The sequence below is a fragment of the Pangasianodon hypophthalmus genome, chromosome 3, assembly GCF_027358585.1.
Source record: "Pangasianodon hypophthalmus isolate fPanHyp1 chromosome 3, fPanHyp1.pri, whole genome shotgun sequence".
Classification (NCBI taxonomy): domain Eukaryota; kingdom Metazoa; phylum Chordata; class Actinopteri; order Siluriformes; family Pangasiidae; genus Pangasianodon; species Pangasianodon hypophthalmus.
This window is the reverse complement of record NC_069712.1, coordinates 19697637-19721179: the sequence shown is the minus strand read 5'-3', so window position 1 is coordinate 19721179 and position 23543 is coordinate 19697637. Positions and strand designations below refer to the sequence as shown.

Below are 23543 nucleotides of genomic sequence, written 5' to 3'. Positions count from 1 at the left end.
GTCATAATACTAATACCAATACTACTAATAATAACGAAATATTAACTATAAACTTCAAAAGGAAATTCGGCAGATGTTTCTCAGCTTCATTTTAATTTTTTTTTTTTTTTTTTTTTTTTGTGTGTTTGCTTTAATGTTGCAACTTAATCGCATATTAAAAATAATAAAATATAATATAGCCTCAGGAAAATGTAGAATTTGTGACCAAAAACCGGGCCCAAAACACATTAAATTGCCAATTGTTACAATTGTTATTTTCTATAAATATTGAAAAATGCTGATCATAATTACAATGATCGTAATTACAGACACATTGCTGTAGAATTATAAGGCATCAGGATTACACACGGCTTTTGCGGGCCAGCAGATCCCCTGTGAATGCCGAGTGTGCATGTTCACGGGCTCTTTGCTTTCTAAATAGGCGCTCAACATGTTGTTCTGCCGACTAATGCTCAGCTCTAATGATTTTCTAATGTGCACTGAAGCTAACGAGCCCATGAAGCGGCTAATCATTACCTTTAAAACCACAAGATGAAACGCACGGTGACCGACCCCTCAGGAAAAGCGAGATGGCCTGGAAATTAATAGCGCAGCAGAAGTTCATGAACTCCGTACAAAACTGATTAATGTGTGCTTTTCATATCTTTCATATCTTAAACCGCTGAAACCTACTCAGTTCACTGTGTATGTTTTCATGTAAGTGCGGCCCGTGAAGCTGCAGTCTCCGGCCCGTAGCCCACAGCTTTAATGGCTGATCCGTGTGAGCTGGAGGAACAGGTGGGGTCTGGCTTTCTCTCAGATTCTTATCGATGTCCAGCTCTGGAAACTCGCAGTTAATACGTTACTTTATATAAGACGGGTCATGGCTTTTCATTAAAAAGCCCTGAAAAGAAAAGCAGACACGGTAGAGCGAGAATACTTTGAACTGCAGCAGTTATGGTGACTTAAACCTATAAGGGCTATACTACGATTTACAGTTTTGATAAGCTGCCTCATAATATTCGACTTTCTGGAAAATTATTCTCCTACAGTAATTGAATGTTAACCTTTGTTAAGAATAGAGGTTTATATAGACAACAGTTACTTTGCATGAAGCTGCTCCATGATCTTTCCTAATTTCACCATGACCAAAGAAGAAAGTTCCTTCAGCTCCTTCGCGCAGAACTGCATATAAGGTCTATAGCCTAAAGAAACAGAGGAAAAACAAGAATGGAACAAAGATTTGATGTCGTTTGAGCAGAGCATTATTATTATTATTATTATTATTATTATTATTATTATTATTATTATTATTATTGTCGTTGTTGTTGTTGTTGTTGTTGTAGATGATGATGATGATGAATAAACAAAGACAGGCGTGGTGTGATCTGAAAAAGAGGTGTGAAAAAGAGGTGTGATTTGAAAGTAGAAGTATTTTTTTTATTCGTTTTGCTGAAAGAATTAGATTGAAACAGGGTTTGATGATCCACTGCGGAGAGACTAACCTGTTGGAGGCAGTAAGTGAATGATCAATAATAGTTCATTATAATAGTTCATTATGTGGCCCAAATGAGTGTAAAGCCCGCCCACCAATAAGCGCCGAGCGCCCGCAGCCTCTGTCCAATCAGAGCGAGGAAAGCGTGACACTGCGTTTCGCCCCTGCACTCCAAATCTGCGAAGCTGCAGCCTGTCTCGCCTCACTTCTTCTTCCTTAACGCCCAGACGCTGTTGCATTCATGGATGTACGCTGAACCGCTGTTTGCCTCCCTAAAGTTATCAGTCCGTGTTACTTTCCTGCAGCTTTTCTTTAACCATGTCTCTGTGAGGAAGGGCTGCTTTCTGACTGAGGTCACTGCAGAGGTCTCGAGAAGGAAGTAAAAGCGTGCTTCAGCTGCTGGACTTTGGCGGGACGGACAGGGACTATGTTCTCATCAGCAGGGAAGCGCGGGTTCACTATTGAGTCTTTGGTGGCGAAGGAGAGCCCATTAACGGGGGAAGACCCTATCCGCCCCACCGCGCTAAGCTACACAGCCCCCACAGACAGTTTTCTGAACGCTTATGCTAGCCCGGCAGGTCGCGCGCTTTATCCCAACCCCGAGCTCGTGTTCCCGGAGTCCGTGCAGCACGCGCCCATCAGCGTGCACCCGCACCAGCTCGGCGGCGCGCACCTCCAGCACCCGCACTTCTTCAGCACGCAACACCGCGAGCCTCTCAATTTCTACCCATGGGTCTTGCGAAACCGATTTTTTGGGCATCGGTTTCAAGGTAAATGTCGAGGATCAAGACAACACGCTGCATCAGGTTAACTGAAATTAGACTGAAGTTTCTATAGGCTCATTTATTAGCACCTATCAAATCAGGCTTATTTTTAAAATCCCAGTGCCGTGGGTTAGGCTGCGGAGGTATCGCAATGTTAACTGAATATTTTATCTGTTATCAACTTAAATAAGCAGACATTGAATAATAATAATAATAATAATAATAATAATAATAATAATAATTTTAGAATTCTATATAAATTATATTAAATATAAAATAATAATAATAATAATAATAATTCTATAAATTATTATTATTATTATTATTATTATTATTATTATTATTATTATTATTGTTATACAAATTATTCCATGCAGATTGAATGCACAGTGAAAGTCGGGGTTAGATATAGGCCTAAAGGTCGTACTATGCGCTGCAAGACAATAATATTTGAAATATTCTTCTGAGCAAGAGCCTAGAGTCAGATAAATGATACTTCATACAGATGACATAAATAGTTTTTATGTCACCACCTGTAATGAAACTGTCATTTTTTACCCAGAGTTACCCGACCTAACTCTATTCATCAGCTCACACAAACACATCAAATATTTCCTCCCAGAATGGGAATAAATTACAGGGCGCAGATTCCATGGCAACTGGAAGAAATATATACTGACACTGGTTTCACAGAATTTGGGATGAACACCGCAAGTTCATGATCAAAGCCATGAGTCTACGTCAAGTTCGTTATATTTAATCACATTATTCGATCCTTCAGGATAAATCAGAAAGAATTCTGCAGACAGCATTTTATTTATCATCAGAAATATCCAACAGCGCTGCTGAATTTCCCCGTCACTGGATTTGATCCATCCCATTTGGGTTTTTAATTAGTTTTCTATAAATAGTGTTGATTTGGTCCATAGGATAAAATAGGGACAAACATATAGATGAGACTAATGATTAAAGTAATATTTGTGTTTGATAGGGTCTAATTATCAGGGGAAAAAAACAATCAACCGGGAACAAGAGCAACAACAATGAGTTTTATTTAATATAATGAGGAAAATTTACAAAATCAACCTCTTAGCCGACTGTTAAGTCATTCTCCAGTTTAACACTTCCTCCACCCTTTTCTCTTTTTTTGGCTTTTGGATTAATCCTCATATAATAATAATAATAATAATAATACTAATAATAATACTAATAATAATAATACTAATAACATGGTTAATATTAAGAATAAAAAAATAATAAAACTTGACATTGTTATTCATTTTTAAAGCCTATAAACAGTTAGGGTTAACTGAGGGTTTTTTTTATGAAACCACTAAAAATAACTGCAGTTATTTTATTGTGATATTTCTGGTAGTGCGACAAGGATGTCAAATGGCCTGCTTCTACAACAGTAAAACACATGAGAGTCTTCTACATAATAACAAAATAACTACAACAATTATATATATTATAATATAACAAGTACAACTGAAGGATACTGTAGATATATCAGGAAAAATTTATTCTAAAAAACACTGTATTCCAACACAGCATTGGTGTATATATATATATATATATATATATATATATATATATATATATATATATATATATATATATATATAATCAAATCCGTTATATCTATAAGCAGTATTCAGGGTGGAATATAACAGTGGTGGTTTAGATTAGGTCTAGTTCATAATTTTTATAGACTGAGACTGAAAGATTTTCACACACACACACACACACGCACAGTCTGCATGGGATAAAGAAACTTTGCCTTATGTTAAGAGTTGCACATATTTGAGCTCAGCATATTTTAAGCTTTCTTTTCTCGTCCCTGTTTGTGATTCCTTCTTTAATTTTGTTTTTTAATTTTAAGGGAACGACGTGTCACATGACTCGTTGTTGCTACACGGGCCTTTCTCGCGGAAGCCCAAGCGGATCCGGACAGCCTTTTCCCCCTCACAGCTCCTGCGCCTCGAGAGAGCCTTCGACAAGAACCACTATGTGGTGGGAGCAGAGCGCAAACAGCTCGCCAACAGCCTCAGCCTGTCCGAGACACAGGTACATACTAATCCCTCAGATCTCCTGTCTCACACACTCAGCACACAGCTGATCCCCTAGAAAGATATGCAGAGAAAAGGAATAAAACCAAACAGTTTGAATTAAAAAGCAATGTACTCTCACTGGCTCGCTAGATAATAACAAGCTAATAACAAATAATAAAGTGATGGAAAAATGAGGCAAAAGACAATTAAACGTGGAAGAAAAAGTTCAAGGCGCACACCGAAAATCTTTCCCTAGAATAAAAACAATTATGGTGGAAATGAATTATTATTATTATTATTATTATTATTATTATTATTATTATTATTATTGTTGTTGTTGTTGTTGTTGTTTTTTATAGGACACAATAGAAGCACAATATATAAAACTGAAAATACACAGTCTAAGAATATGTCGCATATCACAAAATATCCAGATGCTTTCATATAATAAATTTCACGGTTTAATACAGTTTCAGTATGGAGTTTAAATGTGCCAGATAAACAACAGAAAGAGGTTAGTGTGCTCTAGAATTGGAAATTTCGGTTTATCAACTGTGTTTCTTTCAAAACCATCCCAGACAGCAGCAAAACAAAACAAGCAAATGAAATAATCCACCAACCAAATTTGTACTCTTTCATTCCCTTCAGTGAATCTGTAAAAATCACCAAATGTCAGAACCTGTTTTTACGACTGAAATTACAGACAGACTACTGCTGGTTTATTTATGACATATATTACGGCAGTAGTCTGTCTGTAATTTCAGTCGTAAAAACAGGTTCTGACATTTGGTGATTTTTACAGATTCATGTGTGTATCTATATCTATATCTATCTATCTATCTATCTATCTATATATATATATATATATATATATATATATATATATATATATATATATATATATTTAGAGGGATATTGGCTAATAGGGAATATATTATTCAACAATAACCTGAAAACTATATCCCCAAAAATTGATAATTGTGTCCCTGATGTAGACGCATTGCTTAATCATAACTATTGCGGCTACTGAAATGGGAACCATATCACTGGAATTTTTTAGAGGTAAAATAATTGAAATAATTTTCAGCATTAAGAACATAGTTATCACTACGCAGTTACGTCATTATGGTAAGGAGCCAGTGATTTGGTCAGGCAGCTGATGCGCTTCACGCGCGAGCGCAACAGAAAACTGATTACTAGACAAACTGCTTTGGAACGGATTTGATCCATATATATTTGTCTTCGAAGTAAGGAAATGTCTCCTGTTGTTCTGAAATTTCCTCTCTTAATTATTTGAATAAAAAACACAAATATTAAAAACGAAAGTGCGTTACATTTAGTGTTTAAATTTGAAATTGGATTGGATTGTGAAATGATGTATTATGATGTAAATTATAGGCTGTTTACTCAGTTGTCACAACCTGATCAGTTTGTCTGATTGTAGTGTCTAGGTTCTTTTAACTGCAAATTAAATTCTAATTTTAAACATCCAGTTGCTATACTTTATTGTGCTAATTATAAAAAACTTTAAAAAAAAAAAAAAACATATCATAGTGAACAATCCTCACTAACTCTAGATTACAGTGATAATCCACTTTGTTTTTAAGAATGAGTCCAGTATATATCTACTGTTTTGTATTAAGCTTCATTTTGCACTCACACTGTCCCTTGTGCTCTAATCTCCAAAAGGTGAAGGTGTGGTTTCAGAACCGCAGGACCAAGTACAAACGGCAGAAGCTGGAAGAAGAAGGACCAGAGAGTACACAAAAGAAGAAGGGTAATCACCACATCAACCGATGGAGAATTGCCACCAAACAGGCTGGATCTGAGGATATAGATGTCACTTCTGACGCCTAGAACCCATTTGTACCAGGCCGAAACTCACAGACAAGGCCATGAAAAGCTCTATTTATTTATATTTTAAGGAATGACTGTATGCGTCTAAACTTGGCGGCTATGTGTGTGTGTGTGTGTGTGTGTGTGTGTGTGTGAGAGAGAGAGAGACAGACAGAGAGTGAGAGAAAGAGAGAGATTCAGTCAGCATGTAGATTTCACTATGTTCTTTTTCTCTCTTTGTAAATGTTCTCAAGTATGGTTTTGCTCTCTTTCTCCACAACACTGGCATCAGAAGACTAATTCTACCACTAAAGATAATTTCATTTTCCAGCATGACACAACTGTCATGCCAGTGCGTTTAACCTACTAATGTCAATTACTAGCTTTGTACTTACAAGAACACTCCTTAATAATGGTTATAGAGATTAAACCTACTTAAAACAAAATTATATTGCATCTCTATTTAAGGGAACAGTTCAGTTAATTTGAGACTTCCATTCCTGCTACCATTAGATTTTTTCCATATTTTTATTAAGGTTTTCCGGTAGCAGTTGACAGTGATTGCAAAACAAACAAATTGTGATGCAAGGAATCATTTTACAGGCCAGTTTAGGCACGATCTACCCTCAGTGTAGGAGTAAGTGCTTGTGTGTGTGTGTGTGTGTGTGTGTGTATGTGTGTGTCTGATGATCTGAATGCTTGGTTCTTGTTCAGTCACGGTAATGCAGGCTGCTGGATGCAGGTTCTCTGATTCATAAACAGAAACTACTGAATATTTGCCAACTGTCACATTAATGCCTGTATAATATACAGTACATTTAAAATATAATTTTTCCCCCAGAAAGGGACCATAATAATAAATATGTTTTAGAAACAGCTCTTGGCTAATTGCCTGTGCAGTAGTTCTTTTTGTTGTTCACTACAATTATATCATTTCGTTATTTAATAATTACTTCTCATTCTGTGTATAAAGACATACATACATACATATGTTGTGAGCAGACCAACTCGTCTCTCTCTCTCTCTCTCTCTCTCTCTCTCTCACACACACACACACACACACACAAAAGAATAAAATGACATAACATTAGGGCATACCAAGTAAACCTCATTTAAGTTTAAAAGTGCCGTTTCATTTACTTTTACAGGATAACATCTGCTGGTGCTGTGTTATTTATCATGCCTCAATAGTCTCAAAAAAGGAAAGGAATCTGTGTTAAAGGAGGCTGCAGGTGACCTTTCAACCCAGTGTTTGACCCCAAGTCTGCAGTTGAGTTTTAGTCAAGTACGATGACACTTGAGAAAAACAGACAGTGGCACATGCTAGATGGAAAGAGAAAGAGGTAGCAGAGAAAAAAATTGTGTCTGTAGGTTTGTTATGAGTCTACAGGACACCTTATCCTGCACACAGGTGCACACAAATACTGCATCCTCAAAAGCTCACCGTTCCATCACACATACCATTCATTCCTAAAGCCCACTCTCTGGTCACATATGCAACCATGAAAAGAAAGGAAACAAAAGGATAAACATGCAGAAATGTCTAGGTATATTAAGGATTCTGTAAAAAAAAATATTCATTTTAAATATCCAGAAAATATTGTTCAGTAATTCATAAATGAATATATGTATGATAGATAGATGAATTCACTAAACCATTAGTAAAAAGTATATTCAGTTTTGCTTGTTCTGTTATATAGCCAAAGGCTCAGGGTTCAAAGATTTGGGAAAAAAAATACCACAAAATACCACACTTGTGTTTAGTTTTGGCTGCTTGCCTAGAGAGAGACAGTTCTCATACCAATCTATTAACAAATTATTACCCAGAATCACTTTCACCTAGATAAGACTACATAGATGATGATCCTCATATAATCAAAAAATGTGCAAAAAACAACAGTATAAAATAAACAATGCAAACAACAATGTAAATTTTCCATCTGAACAATAGGACAAACTATAGATACTTTTTTAGTAATAGCATTTTCTCTTAAACTTATTTCTGCCAAAATTATGCACACCCCTAAATAATATTTTAAATAAAGGGTAACAAATTCTTAAATAATGTTTTGTTTTGTTTTGTTTTTTTTCATTTGTTCTCGGTCAGCAGGAATTCCTGTTTTCCTGAGGTAAAAATATGAGGTTGCACATAAGTAAATGACTTTTCCAACCATTACTATGGGGAGAAATGGTTGTTGACCCACACAAAGCAGGTAGTGGATATAAAAAATAGTAAAGAAAAATGCCATTAAGAACAATAGGGCCATAACAAAAAGTTTCACATGTCTGAAACAGCTGGAACTGGACCTAGGAAAATGCTGCAACACACACAATGAGGATGAAGGTGAAGGAGGGGAAAATACTCAGAGATGACAGTTTTAGAATTGCACAGTTTATTTCTTGTGGTTGTCAAGTTTCAAAATAAACTGTTAAATACCACTTTCATAACAACAAGCTGTTTGGAAGCGTTGCCAGAAAGAAGCCCTTCCTGAGAGCGTCTTATAAAATGCAGCATCTGAACTTCACCAAGTGTCATTAGAACTACAGATGGCATTGTGTGTGTGGTCAGATGAGACTAAAATCAAACCTTTAGGTCGTGCATACCATCAGCATCTTTGGTGATAAAAAGAGGACTGCATACAACAAAAAGCACCTGAAACCTGCTGTAAAATACAGTGGATCACTGATGCCTTGGGGCTGGTTTTTGGCTGGTGGTTCAAGTGAACTTGTAAAGAATGATGGCATCATGAATTCTGCCAAGCATGACCGAGTCTGCCAGGAGGTTCAGATTTGGCCATATGTACACTTTCACCTTTCAAGATTTCACGATGATGAGCCAAATATACTTCCAAATCTGCACAGAAACTTCAACAGAAACAAAAAAAAATCAGTGCTCTGCAATGACCAGCTCAGTCTCTGGATTTGAACCCTATTGGAAACCTGTGGTCTGAATCGAAGAGGACATGAAGGAGTGGTCCAAGATCCATCAACAAGTGTCTCCAACCTTGTTAGACACTACAGGGCAGGCGATACAAGATATTAATGGTAAGAAAAACTTCTTGTTTGAAATAATAATAAAATGTTTGTATGTTTGAGCTTTAAATACCACTTATTGCATGTTATATATTTTCATGAAGAATCTCTCTATATATACCATACATATAGCTTACTTGGAAAATATCACTTCTGGTGACCTGTTACTCTGTAGTGAAAAATAGGCACAAGTATAGGATGCTTTGCTTACTCATAAGACAAATCTTGTAAATTTCTAAATAGAAATGCATGTGTAGGGAAAATATACATGAATATACAAGCCGTATTGCCAAGACTGTCCATGTGTCAAAATGGCAAAATTTTGCTTTATATTATTAAAGATGAAATGAATTAAAATAAATAATGATAATGATAAGCATCCTTAAAAGTTGAAATAAAGCAAGAACTAAGCAAATGCTGATTTCGTGACATGCCATGAGAATCTAGTTAATCTTTTTTTTAAGACAGTACAACTGACAGTTTAAAATGAATGAAGGCTTTGAGCACGGTTTAAGGGTTTAATGTAGTAAATATGTGTGTGTGTGTGTGTGTGTGTGTGTGTGTGTGGCATCCCTAAGGCTGTTCTATATGGTTAATGATTGTGCATGCAGCTTCATGTCCCACCCTCTATCACCATGGCCCACCGTGACATGTTGCCATGAGAACCAGGTAGAAAAACAAAGGGCCCCTCCTTCCAGATCTGTAGATGGCTCTAATGATAAGACAAAAGTCCACATCACTCAACTTACAGCCCTGACAAAACACCACAAGCAAAAGAGAATTAGACAAATAAAGATAAAACTTTGTTTTATATATACAAATGCCATAAGCATACAAAGACAGAATTGGGTGTAATATTATTGTGTTGTATTGTGCCTGTGTTTGTGGTTAGTGGACTGTTAGAGCCTTTGTAGCTGCTCAGTCAGTCAAGACTAAGCTAAGTCAGATAAGTCTTAACAAATACGGACACAGAATGACAAAGCAGGTTATAAATAGCAATTTTCTGCATCAGTGGAGACACAAGTAGTTTGGCACGTAAGTAATGGAGAGTGCTTTATGCAATAGGTAACAATGTTTAATTCTGATATGGAAATAAACTTAGCATAGGGAACTATACTTCTATAGTATTTGCCACAAGGCAGTGTCAGTGCTGTGTATTTTTGTTGTTAGACTGATGTACCAGTCATACAGTGCAGGTATTTACAACATTGATCTTTTAGGTAGGCAAGCTGGGCTTAGTGTAGTGTATAAGTACATAAAAACTCTTCTCTCATATGGCTTATAAGGAACAAACCAGGCTCATGTCTGAATGCCTGCACTGCAGGACAAGTAAAACATCAGATAATTTACTAAACTGTCAACACAGTCTTTGAATTCTTTCTCCCTCATCAAAACATTACATTTTATCTGATAGTCACTGATTAAGTATTGACTGAATGGAAACAATTTACATTATCGTGCATTTTACAAACACCTAAAATAGAGAAAATTAAGGCACTCATTCTGTCATTCTGATGCTAATTTCCTGGTGATTTGGCAGTAATATCCTTGATTATACAATGGCGTACTCAACTGCAATGAAGACAAGTGATTAGCGCTGGTGTGTGAATGCACCTGTCACGGTGTGCAAGTGATTCTAAAATCCACACACACATCCGAGTCATGAGTCTCCTGAGTCGTTTATCGCATAGTGCCAAGCTAGTAAATTGGTTAAAGGCCTTTGTTGTAGGTCAGGAACTTGCATCCAGTTGCTGCAGAGATCTCTGGCTCAAGCAGAGATACATGAATCTGAGAGAACGAGAGAGAGAAAAATACAGACAGAGAGAGAAGCAACACACAGTGTTTAGTGACTCGACAGACACAACATATCCATAAATCTGAACTAATCTCTGACTCAAGCGTAATCATCAGTTAATCCTAATTCGTTTTAGCTAAGATGTAATATGTACACATGGCCAGGGTCATCATTAGCCTGTTCAACTCAAAGCCTCTCACACTCCTCTTAAATTACCTAGAGTACTACAATATTAAGAGTTGTGTGTACCTCTTTTTATATATCCATGTTAAGGAGCTGATCTCTTAGCTAAAAATTACATTCATTAACCGTAAACATCCACTCATTAAGATGTTTAAAATGTTTAATCAAACGTGAATTAAGAGAACTGCTTCCCTCTCTTCCATGAGAGCCTCAAGCATTTTTCACAGGCATTTTTCGCAGGCTTGAAAAAAATAATAAATGCAAAAATAAAGAGATGAGTTGGTAAACGTCCAAGGCAAAGCTAAAACGTGCAATATTTTGCTCAGAAACAGATGGCAAGGAGTGTGCGAGTTTGTGAGGCAGAATCTGAAACAGACGTGCCATGGGGTGTGAAAAGGTGGGGGTACAGGAGTGGCGGATTTTTGGGAACGCACTCGTCTGGAACCCTCTGAAACGTGTAAAGAGGGAGCGAGAAAGTGAGAGGAGAGGAGGAGGGGAGAAGAGAGAGAGGAATGGAAGAAGTTGGCACCACATATGTCTGCAGTTCAGTAACCATATGGATGAACAGCTTATTACAGACCATTTTAAATCATAACCCTCTTCACAAGAGACAAAGACAGAGGGAGAGAGAGACGGGACAGAAGAGTTGTTTTGTGTTGTGTCATGTAGTGTCCTGTTGAGCTGCTGCGTTTTTGTTTTGTGTGTTTCATTAAGCGCTAAGGTGTAATGTGGTACGGTTTTGTTGAGATTTGTTGTGTTATGCAGTTGGGTTGTGTGTATTGTGCTGTGTTGTCTTGTCTTGTGCTGTATTAGACATGTTGTGTTGTGCTTTGTATATACAGGGTGTTTGCGGTTCTTACCTGGCTATTCTGGGGGAACAGACTGATGGCAACGGGCAGAGCCAGACTAAATGCACAGAGACACACCACACTGTGCACGGGCAGCACAAGGCGAGGGTACGTCTGCAGTAAGGGGAGTCTAACACACACACAAACACACACACACACACACGCACACACACGCACACACACAATTCCACAACAAAATAAAAACTCTCAGCATCATGGGCATTCCAGTAATCATCATTAAAATCCCTCTTTCTCTGACACTTCCTCTGTGTGGTGTGAGATCACTCTGTGCTGACACCTCCCCCAGCCTTCACTCTCGGCCGCAGTGCGGCGTGGGGGCTTGTGGGATAGCGTGCTCGGCAGGAGTCCTCCATAGCAGTCCTGGTTTAATGAAGGCAACGGCTGCTTAATGACGACTTCATCAACACATACGCGTGATGAGCTTTAATTGGCCAACAGACACGACCAGGCACTCTGCATGTGCGCAAAGTATATGTGTGTGTATAACAGGAGGGAGAGAAAAGGGGCGGGACCACGCAACTCTGTAATGAAAGAAGTATGTTAAAGATCTTTTATCATGTCCATCAGCTGCTTAAGAAATGTCATCATGGTCATCAATCACTCTTAATTTGGTCTGAGAAAGGCCAGGAGAAAAGGAGAGGAGCGCATGAACACTCAGAGTGAATGGAAGTGGCAGACAGTAAGAGACCTGCAGGTAGAAATCTGTGTTAAATGTTCAACCATCACACACATATAACACACACACTTCTCTCAACACGCTAATCCATCAAACACACTTCTCTTTCAAAACCCCACATTACACTGACCCTTCTCCTCTCATGTTCTCGCTCTATTGAAAGCCAGTGATGGTGAGCTGACTGGCAGCATTGCACAGAACAACTAACCGTTTGCTAACACACACACACACACACACACCTGTGAGTTATGTTATGAAAACTGAGGAGTAGGTAAAATAGAACATGTCAGTCCTATCTCCCAAATGCTCCCAAAGCTCCTGTCCTATGCAAGAAGAAGACTATTACAGGTACTACAGGTACACACAGGTATAGTATGACAGACACACAAATACAACACTGCAAAAAATAATATCTTATCAAGTGAAGATATCTTGAATAAAATAACTTTTATCTAATATTTCTCATTATGAGATTATTATGCGGTACATAAAACCATTAAGCCAATTCCTAGACAAATTTACAAATTTTAAGTTTTTTTCTAGAAATAGGCGTAATAACCTTATATTTGTTTAAAAACAGTCTAATAAAGAAAATTCTTTGTTGAATTTATCTATATTTAAGATCTTTTTACTTAAGATACTTTTCACAGTAGAAAACTGCTTAAAGTGGTGAAAAGCCTGCATGTACATGCACAGTAAAACATATCTATCTATTACATGCTAGAACTTACTTTGTACGACAAATAATTACACAAGTATCAAGTATTTCAATTCAGAACTGTAAAGAGAACAGAATAAACAAGAAGTGCTGACCTCTCCAGCATGGCCATCAGCATGGGTGGCAGCACCAGGATAGGCATGGGCAGGACTACACGGGTCACAGCTGTCTCCAACACAGCCTGCACACAAACCTGTCCACTCATCACTCAAGCTCATAATCAAGAAAGACTTAACAAATAGGAAATCTGAAACTTTGGACTCAAGGTTTTTGACAAAATAAGCTAAGGTTATAACTAAAATATAACTATATATATATATATATATATATATATATATATATATAGAGAGAGAGAGAGAGAGAGAGAGAGAGAGAGAGCTGTGCAAAAGTCTTAGGCACCCTCATTTAAATATATATATACATACATACATATGACTTCTACAAATTAGATTTCCAAAAATTTTCCAACAAAAAAATTAAATGTTACAGAAGAATTTTGTATGTCAGTAAAGAAAGTAACATATTAAGACACCACATTTTAGACAAATAACAGGTTTTACCTACAAAAACAGAAGCAAGTGTGACAAAGTGTCCAGATTCTCCAAGATACTCAGAAACACTAACCAGCCAATTTTCTTATAAAATGGCACAAAGTTTACCCGAGACTAATGATGAACTTTTAAAAAGCAAAGGGTTGTCACACCACATATATACTTTGTTTAATTTATTACAGTTTATAGTCTTTATAGTTATAGTTTTTCTTAGGCACCGTTGCTTTACAGCACTTCTTTGTATGTGCCTAGATCTTCTGTACTGTACTGCATATAAAATTAAAAGATTGTATATTCTGTGACTTCACTGAGGGACAATATTATCACCATCAACCAAACTTTAAAAGTTGTTATAGTTGTAGTAGTTATTATTTAGTTATTATGGTTATATACCTATTTGACCAGTCACTTGATTTTAATGTGTTTAATCTAAAGCTGAGTAACATATCAACAAATAGTCCTTTGAAGAAAAATATAAAATTTCAACTTGAATCTAACTAATTTTGACAAAACTAGGAAAAATGCTGTTTTGATGCAAAATGTTTCAAATCTACATACAATGATACTGATACAATGTAACCATTTTCAGATTTGTGGGTGGACAGTTCATGAATAAAAACCTCTCATGGCCCCCATAAGTTAAAAAAATCTTTCCCTGAAAGCAGCTCCTGACTGCAAAAGGTCTGAGAACCTCTGATTAAAGTTATACACCAAGCCATTTACTAAAGTAAAAAGCATCTCCTGACTGAATTTAGGAGAATTGTTGCCATATGTGTTGTATTTATAGTGTATGTATATGAGAAGCTCTCAGTGTCCACTCACGCGTCTGGCTGCCAGCTTAGAGGTGGCCACTATGTTACCATGCTCATCCAGCACACTGATGCCTTCAGACAGCTCACTGTGGCGCATCAGCAACACATTACACACATTGGCACTTGCTATGAGGAACAGAAAAGGCAGAAAAGGTGGTTAGAACAGGAGCTGTAAATAAATAAATGCTCACTGGACATCTTGTGGATGGAGAGATCCTCTTAATTGAGAAGACTTACATATGCTTCTATTTATACTGAATGGAGCAGATAAAATGATTCAAAATATGATTAAGAAATCTTTGTCAGCAACAGTGCTGTACTAAACAACACAGACAAAACACACTGTTATAATTAAAGTTAAAGGATGTGTTTGGTGATTTAATTAACAAAGTAATAAGATTAAAACATTAAAATACAACTTTAAAGTAGCTCGACACATTACACAAATCCCAATAACATTAAAATAGGACAGTGATTTACTCAGTTCACTCAGTGTGTGTGAGTGTGTATGTGTGTGTGTGAGAAAGAGAGAGAGAAAGCCTGAAGCATTTTTAATTTGCAGGCCTTGTGTTGTGAGTTATCAGTGTTTGGAGCTGCAGTGTTATGGGGCTGAGTTAATTGGCTGAGTAAATAGCTATTCACCTCTGAGGGGTTTAGACCAGATCAATTAACCATACACATGAGCGCGCACACACGCACGCACGCACACACGCATGCACGCACGCACACACACCACACACACAGACAGGCACACAGACAGGCACACACACAGAGACACACACACATTAACATGTGTAAACAAACAAGCTTAAAAACATCACTTCAGTCAGAACATAAACAGTAAATGAGCTCTACTTTAAGTCTCCTATATGTGTCAGAATGATATGAAAATCGTACACAGTGCAGATAAATGAAACTGTTGCAGTAAGCTTACACACGCCTGAAGCATGTCTTTAGACATTAACAGAATTCCAGACCTGAGCTAGACTATTGCACTAAGGTCAAAACATCAAAACAAAGGACAAAAATGAAAATTAAGGCAGTATTTCAAACCAATCATCCCTATTGTGCCCAATTAGCTCATTTTAATAACCTTTTACAAATAAACACTGGGGAAAAAACAACAGCAACAACAACAACAATGACATGGCGACCTGGAGACGCGTATCCCTGTGCTGACACAGAGAGCACTTTAGGCCTAATTAACCAATTAGAGAGCAGCAACCAAGAGCTAACGAGGCTCTGTTACCCAAGCCAAAAGGTAAGGGGGGACTGGCTGATTTAATTAAAGGGGAGGGGTGAGGGGACAAAAACAATTTAATTACAGCCAAGTATCCCCACGGCATCCTGGGACTGTCTCTCAGAGCCCCTCTGGCCTTGTTAGAGCCGCAGAACGCTAATGGAACAGTGAGATAGCATTCCAGTGATTCCCCTCTGACACTAGGCAAAATAGAACACACCAATAAACAAAAATAAACAAACGCTTAATGTATTGGTGGTTAAAGGATAGCACACACACGTCATTACAATTACAAACACAGAGCAATGAGCGTTCAGACAGAAGATGACATGACATAAACACTCGCATGATCTTAATGAATTAATATTTAGCTCTACTGATTCAATCATTTAATTATGTCTTGTTTCTAATCATTAAGTATTCATAAGGCCTGCAAGACAGGGAGGTGGGTACCTTTTGCAAGAAATACTCTAAAACACAACCTTAAAACATCAAGGCATTTATTAATCTCTCGTTCATACACACACACACGTATACATACATACATACCAACAGCAGGAAAAGGGATGAATCTTTGGACCATAAGTCTTGTGGCTGGGCTGAAACGCTCAGCTCTCTGAATCAGAACATTCAGTCCCACCTATACAGTACACACATGTACATACAAACACTCTTGAAAAGCTGTTATGTAACACTACTCAAACCAAGTATGATCCTGTGCGTAGAAGCTAACCTATAACACAACTTCATCTCAAAAACTAACCATAATAATACTAACCAAAGCTTAAACCTTTAGTATAAACTCAACCCTAATCCACACATTAATGACTGCAGCAAGCTCTTCAGTAAGCTTCTTTTTATCTCTGGGTGGGCAGCTTTACTCAGTAAAGCTTTCTGAGCTCCATGTTTCTCACAGGTCTGAGTATGTATCATTATCATCACTGTTCAGAACTGAAATAAAAGGATAGAGAATCAGTAATAGCAACAGTAAGTCACTGGACCATATCAGTACGCAGCTAAAAAACCATTACACAAATGCACTGTGTGAATGACTTATAATCACAAAATCATTACGCTGGGCTGTAGATGCATGTTGAAAGCAGTTCCTATTACATTTGTAGTCATATCTTAAACACAGCAAAAATGTAAGTAGAACTCTTTGGAAGAAAACTCTCACACTTAATTAATAAATTTGTTTTCCTGTGCACAATGACAACAGGTCCCCTAAGGACCCATGAGGTTTGGTGACAGGTCACGACAGGCCGTGTGAAGTTGCTTCTTGCCTGTCTTTGGGAGTCTCTGGTCATTTCCAGCAGCTCCTGTTACAGGCCCGTCTAACTGCCATCTAACTGCCCTCCCCTTTTCCCCTCCATCTCCCCTCCCCAGCAGGGGGCCTCGTCAGGACTCGGGTTTTAATTAGTGACCCCTCCCTTCACTTCCCACAGGCATGGGGCCATTTGTAGTTGCCGTCACCGTGGTTATGGCTGTCGTGCCCCAGGGCATCAAACCGCCGCCCAGCAGGGCAGCTAATTGGCTCTAGAGGACACAGGGGGGCGTGGTCATATGGACACATGTGCTGAGATCTGAGCTCTTAGCTGGTGCACAGAGGCAATGACTGACAAATTTATACTTGACATCTAGAATCAAATACTTTCTAAACACTTTGTATGGCGCACATGAAAACTAGACGTTTGTGTCCTGTGGTGCATGTATGTGTTAAACTCACTGCAATGGTAACTGCACTGCTGACTGCACCCAGGTATCCCTGAAAGAATTTTGACATCCCTGTAGACTACAAAACAGAATCAATGGTTTTGAAATGGCAGTGATAACAGTAAAGACAGGTAAATGGAATATTGCAGTTAACTAATTAATATAAAGGCTGTCATTTCTTTATATCTACTGTGTGTTACATGTACACGCAGCTTTAGAGCTCCAGTAAAACCGTTCTGAGACTCAAATAAGTCAAGACTCCAATAAATCAAGCCTAATTGAGTTATTAAGACCACCAGAAGTGCTTTTCAAGTTGGACTAACTGCAACACTACTTGTACATCTCTACTGCACCCTGGAGGAGACTGCGCTGCTTATACTGCACCTTAGATGCGTTACGATTGCAGTAGTTCACACAAGCATTATGGCTCTGGTTCAACCACTGAAAGATCCAGACAGAGAGAAAAAAATAACAGGACAAGAGAATAAATCATCAATAAACTAGCATTTTTAATCGATGAACACTTAACTGTCGCAAAGAAGGGGCTGTACCTGCCAGAATATAGTAGATGCCAAGGTCTGATTGGGAAGTAGGAGACCCACAACCTATCAGAGTGGACAGCAGTTATGAGAAACAAGAGGTTTTTAAAGTACACAGCAGCTTAATAAATGTTCCATGTGATAAAATATAGTTTGGCTGTAAAGTCTTCTTCAAACAAACCAAAAGAAGCTAAATTTATAGTATGGCTGCTCTCGTGCTCTTCATTTTGCATAATAAATAACTTACCACTGGGGTACCAAAGGGGATATAACCTAAGAAAACAAACAAAAAAAATGACAGAGAAAATGCTGAATAAGTGAAAGCTTTAAAAAACTGGGGGAAAAAATACCCTATAGACAGACTCCCTCATATTATTATCATTGACCTTTCACTTGGTAATACCACTGTGATTAGTTTAAAAAGACTCTAGCATTCATTCCTGAAGTAGCCATGACCCTTTTCCAGCAAACAGGTCTTCTTCTGTCTTTCTCTCTCTCCATCTTTAAATAGCTGTGTTAACACCAGGCTAAAACACTCCTATTTCTGAGAGGCCCAACAGCAGTTCCAGGCAGCAGGAGCCGAAGGCTTTAATCAGAATCCAGCTGAGTGTGACCTTTCCCAATCGCTCAGTCCACACAGTTCGCCTGCCATTCTGCCAGGTCTCCTGTGCTGGTAACAAGGAGCAAACAGCCAACCAACACACACTCACACGTTAGAGGCATGCTGACACCCTCACCTGACATGCGAAAGGGCATGGGGATCTTCTCTCCAGTGTCTGGATGGAAGATGGCCTGTGGATGTAACAGCCACACAGAAAGCACCGAGGGGGAGTAAGAAAGAGAAGTGGGGTAAAAGAAGACAAAAACAAGGGCTAACACAACTTGTGATCACTTCATTATTCTATTTAACACTAAAAGAGTATCTATCCATGAGTATTTATGCATATGTGAATGTATATAGCATTTGATCATTTAAAGGAGTCTAAGAGTTAGGCTCTTATTTCAGGAATCACTAAGGAATTTTTAGGTTTGGACTCACCTGTTTTACCTTCTGAGCCTCCCAAAGCTAGAAAATAGCAAAGGAGGAGCTATACTTAATTTGTGACCTTTTCAAAAGAAAAAAAACAATGAATAAATAAAAATGTTATGGTATGTGAATGGGATGGATAGGCTATTACTGTATATCCTGTATGTATATATATATATATATATATATATATATATATATATATATATATATATATATATATATATATATATATATATATATATAAACCACACACCCTCTCACGGTGGCCTTTGACCTCTCTGACACCTGTCATCAGCTCCCCAACGCTAACTGAATCAGGCAATCAATGCAAACCAAACATAAATCCAGATTCGCAATGCAGAAATCACTTTCTAGGGAGCATTTATTTAAATAATACTCTTTTCTTTTGTGTTTGTGTGTGTGCGTGTGTATGTGTGTGTGCACTAACTGTATAGAAATATGATGTATAACAGCCTTACCTGTGCATTTGTCACACCTGTGGGTAGAGTGCCATCTTTAAAGTGTTCTAAGAGTTTCACACATTCATTTAGATGACTCTAAGATGGAAAAATATACCCATTCAAATACAAAGAATTTTTTTGCATACATTTGACATGTTCATATGTTTCAACCAAACAGAAATGGGATAACTCAAATGCTAAGAAACTAACCAATAACCATTACCACTAACCACCCCAAACACTTTTACTCAAGTCATTTTAGTCAAAACAATTATTTGCTTCATATCTACATAATCAAATTTTTATCATATGTGTTTGAGACATGGAGAAAATGATTTTGCATTACCTGATTTAACTCTAAACTGTCTGCTGATAAATCACACTCTTATATGGTCACTGAGTCAAAGAGTTGGTCTTTTTTTCCCCATTCACTTCAAATCTGCTCTATTCTGGCACACCCACTTTTTCTTTTTATACCCAGAATGCAAATGCATTTCTCACATACCTCTGATACAAAGAGCGTGCGAGGGTCAATCACATCCAGGAAATGTCTTAACCTCCCATAAAAGGACCCCTGGGACACACAGAAAACACAATAAACAATCCTGCAGCATTATCTCCTACTACAGACACAAAGCGAGGAATGGTTCGAACATAATGACAGATGAATATAATGACCCTCTGAAGCAGCTGTTTCAAAGCGAAATTTTAAAAAGTACGCCTTTCTCCAATTCATTTTTAATTAGTTCTAATTAATTTCAGATTTATTTATATTAGATCATATTACAGATTTCTAAAGCCCCAGCCTCAGTCTGTAGGTTCTAAGAGGCAGCTGGTGTATGCAGGTCTCAGCAGCAGGACAAGCCAGTTGTTTTTGCCACCAGGTGCAACTGCCTTGTTACAAACACCAACTGTCTGCTAGTTCATAAGCAGTGAAAGCAATTAAAGTTTTCGCAAGTGTGTGTATGTGTGTGTGTGTGTGTGTGTGTGTGTGTGTGTGTGTGTGTGTGTGTGTGTGTGTGTGTGTTTGGCAAAGTTCCGCTTTTCACACCATATTTTACTCTACTATATCTCTGAAAACAGACGGCTATATTCACCTGTTCCCAGTCTTTCGTTTAGCACGGAGCTAATTACAGCACATCTGCAGTCTATGCATTCAGAATATCCTTTAACATTTGAGCATTGACACTGATCATGCACACCGGATAATTAAATAGTTATTTGGAGCCCATCATTAAGCATGAAAATTTTATCATTTGGATTTTTTCAACATTTACGACATATAATGTGGGCAAATGTGGTATAAAATAAATCATTTATAAAGCCACAACTTTGAAAAAAAAAGTTTTAAGAACGTGGCCTGAAACTTTCATTCTTTTAGACAGAATAAATGTTTTTTTGCCAGTGCATCTCACAAAAACACTGATGTAAGACGTAGGTTACTTGATGGCATAGTGAACTGGGGTATGGCTTATTTGTTATTGTCATTTCTTACAGCATCATTGTGCTGATCAAACTGACAGAAACACACATGTCCATCCAGCACCAGCTAGTGAGAGAACAGCAAATATCAGGCCTTGAATGTCCTGTCTATAAGGGGTGAGGTAGCAGTCAGAGGTTAGCTACTATAAACATGAAACCGGTACAGATTTTCAAATACTGCTTCAAGTGCAGCAGAGATCAATAGTTAGTTGTCACATGTTTATATACACCATCTAATGCTGTTTAAAAATGAAAAATAATGAAATGACAATCTATAAAGGCAGAGATAATCTACTTTATTACTGGCTGCAAGAGATTTGATGTGTTTTTCTGTTACCTCATACCTCAAAATAAAAATTTGGTTGTTAATGAAAAACACCTTAAAATCAATTTAGTTAGTAAAATGTCCAAATGGAGTGCACAGTCTGTGTTTAATTTAATTGCTTTCAGATGTAGAGGTCATAGTACTGTGTGTAATGTGTTCATAATTATAAATTCACAACGCATAGGTTATGCACATGTACACATATAAATTGCATGAATGCATCTATCTAAATACTGTCCACCAATATTTACATCTCTCATGAATTCAGCCTTTAAATTGTTCATTGATAAACTGCTTTGAATATTATTGCTTAATTATTAATTATAAATGTACTAATTTATTAACTAACGCTCAATTTAGTCAAGTAAAATGTTCTTTAGATACAGGGGCCCTACAGGGGCAGCTGGTATAAATGAGCTAGCAGGGACCAAACAAAACAACACTGCCAATGGGTGTGGAAGAAAAAAAACAGAATGGTATGAAGAAGCAAGGCTAGGCTGATGTCTTTCTAGCTCAGACTGTAGATTCATGCAGTAACAGTTGACTACACAGACTGAAATGTGCCTAAGATTTGATGTCCATTTGGGTTTTTCAGCACGCTTCTCTGACACAGTCAACAATTAATCAGCAGTTATTGAGAAGGCACATACGAAATATAGTCATGGGTTTAATTATCTCAAATAAATTAATTAATGAGGATTATTTACTTTCATATTTTCCCCCCAAATATCTCTTTGGAGGATAAACAACAATGTAGATAGACTAACCACACAATGTCCAATATAATGAAAAAAAAAAAAAAAATCACACAAAATCACAAATGGCAGAACTTTAAGCTTAGTGGTTTTTATTTGAGTGAAAGGGTCACAACTTTTCTGTTTACCATGTTTTGTATTTGAAACAAACATGGCATGAACCCAATACAGGAAAAGTTGAAATCAAGAATGCAGCTGCCTTTCTGTCTTTACGGGTGTGTTTGTGGGTGTGTAATAGTTTGGCCCACATCCTACTTGCACCACAGGCCTTGTGATATAATGCATTGCTCAACTCTAATAATTTCACAGTCAAGCTGCTGACAGACATTAAATTTTATTCCTCCAATCAAATACATTCTATTCATGTTTCATATGGTCTATGTTGTTTCTTTTTTTTTTTTTTAATTACAGTACTCCTTCCATCTAAGTTTGGCATGAGGTTTAATGCCTGTCATTATACCCGGTTTATTATCATGCAAATATAATAATTTTACCAATGATGCATTCATTCTGTGCATGACACTCTGTGCTTTCATTACATATGTGTGGTTATTTTCAGTTATTTGATTCAAGAATTATGACAGCCAGACTGAAGAGTGTGACACCCAACCTCATGTCCTGCTATTTGTCTTGCATGCAGTCGTGTGTGTGTGCAGTGGCACTCTAACACCAATAGGGGTCTCTATCAGTGTGATTTCAGCACAAAAACTCCGGAATGAAAGCAAGCCAGTCAAATGATCCGCCAGCACACATACATAACATCTTATTATTTCAATTTTTTTATTCCGCACAAATATTGATTAATCAGTGAACCTAGCGGGCAGCACGTGTGTGTGTGTGTGTGTGTGTGTGTGTGTGTGTCATGCAGTGGGGTTTCCCCACATTTACCTGATCAAACCGAGACTCGCCAAGTCTAAACTGAGGATACAGTGTGGACTGAGACATAGTGGACCAAACCCCGCGCAGCGACAGTGAAAGTTTGTGCTGAACTGCACTCGGTCTTATGCACGGTGAGACTCAAATAACACACATTCCGGCCACGCCCCCTAAGTGTCTAGTCATCGTTTCCTTGCATTTTGGGTAATGTAGTTTTTTTTGTTTGTTGTTTTGGTTTGCTTTGCTTTTTTGTCCTCCTCCGCCCCAAAATATCATCATGATCCTTTTTAAACAAAATGTGTTTATATTCTATTCAATTATTATATTTTATTATATAAATATATTAAATATTAAAAATAT

At 37.5% G+C, this 23543-nt stretch overlaps 2 protein-coding genes across 8 annotated transcripts; one reads left to right on the top strand and one right to left on the bottom strand.

Moving 5' to 3' along the window:
* The first annotated feature begins 1591 nt into the window (after positions 1-1591).
* emx1 (empty spiracles homeobox 1) lies at positions 1592-7026 on the top strand. The gene is made up of 3 exons (XM_026942251.3): positions 1592-2244; positions 4121-4305; positions 5979-7026. Exons 1-3 carry the CDS (start codon positions 1902-1904, stop codon positions 6144-6146), a joined length of 696 nt encoding a protein of 231 aa, XP_026798052.1. The 5' UTR covers positions 1592-1901; the 3' UTR covers positions 6147-7026.
* Positions 7027-8347: 1321 nt separating this feature from the next.
* Positions 8348-23339, bottom strand: sfxn5a (sideroflexin 5a). 7 transcript variants are annotated; one of them, XR_008301528.1, is made up of 16 exons: positions 23196-23339; positions 20251-20319; positions 19764-19841; positions 19294-19320; positions 18992-19046; positions 18502-18527; positions 18267-18320; positions 18100-18156; positions 17729-17794; positions 16552-16642; positions 14773-14888; positions 13495-13580; positions 11997-12114; positions 10732-10946; positions 9783-9911; positions 8353-9140 (listed from the first exon to the last, which is right to left on the bottom strand). XR_008301528.1 is itself a non-coding variant. In XM_026932072.3 (14 exons), the coding sequence occupies exons 1-14, from the start codon at positions 23250-23252 to the stop codon at positions 10869-10871; spliced, it is 978 nt and encodes a 325-aa protein (XP_026787873.1). In that variant the 5' UTR covers positions 23253-23339; the 3' UTR covers positions 9949-10868. The 7 variants fall into 7 exon arrangements, 1 of the variants encoding a protein (XP_026787873.1); XR_008301529.1 differs by having other exon boundaries at positions 9803-9911; XR_008301530.1 differs by having other exon boundaries at positions 9783-9870.
* Between the last annotated feature and the right edge of the window lie 204 nt (positions 23340-23543).

Bases quoted from the DNA above. Each gene is read 5' to 3' on its own strand.
- sfxn5a (XM_026932072.3), bottom strand. From the start codon at position 23,252: ATGTCTCAGTCCACACTGTATCCTCAGTTTAGACTTGGCGAGTCTCGG. The intron at 19,047-19,293 runs GTGAGTCCAAAC...TTACATCCACAG, and splicing joins AGGCTCAGAAGGTAAAACAG to GCCATCTTCCATCCAGACAC. The intron at 12,115-13,494 runs GTCAGCACTTCT...TGTGTGTGTTAG, and splicing joins CTGATGGCCATGCTGGAGAG to ACTCCCCTTACTGCAGACGT.
- emx1 (XM_026942251.3), top strand. From the start codon at position 1,902: ATGTTCTCATCAGCAGGGAAGCGCGGGTTCACTATTGAGTCTTTGGTG. The intron at 2,245-4,120 runs GTAAATGTCGAG...TTTAATTTTAAG, and splicing joins TTTTGGGCATCGGTTTCAAG to GGAACGACGTGTCACATGAC. The intron at 4,306-5,978 runs GTACATACTAAT...AATCTCCAAAAG, and splicing joins TCAGCCTGTCCGAGACACAG to GTGAAGGTGTGGTTTCAGAA.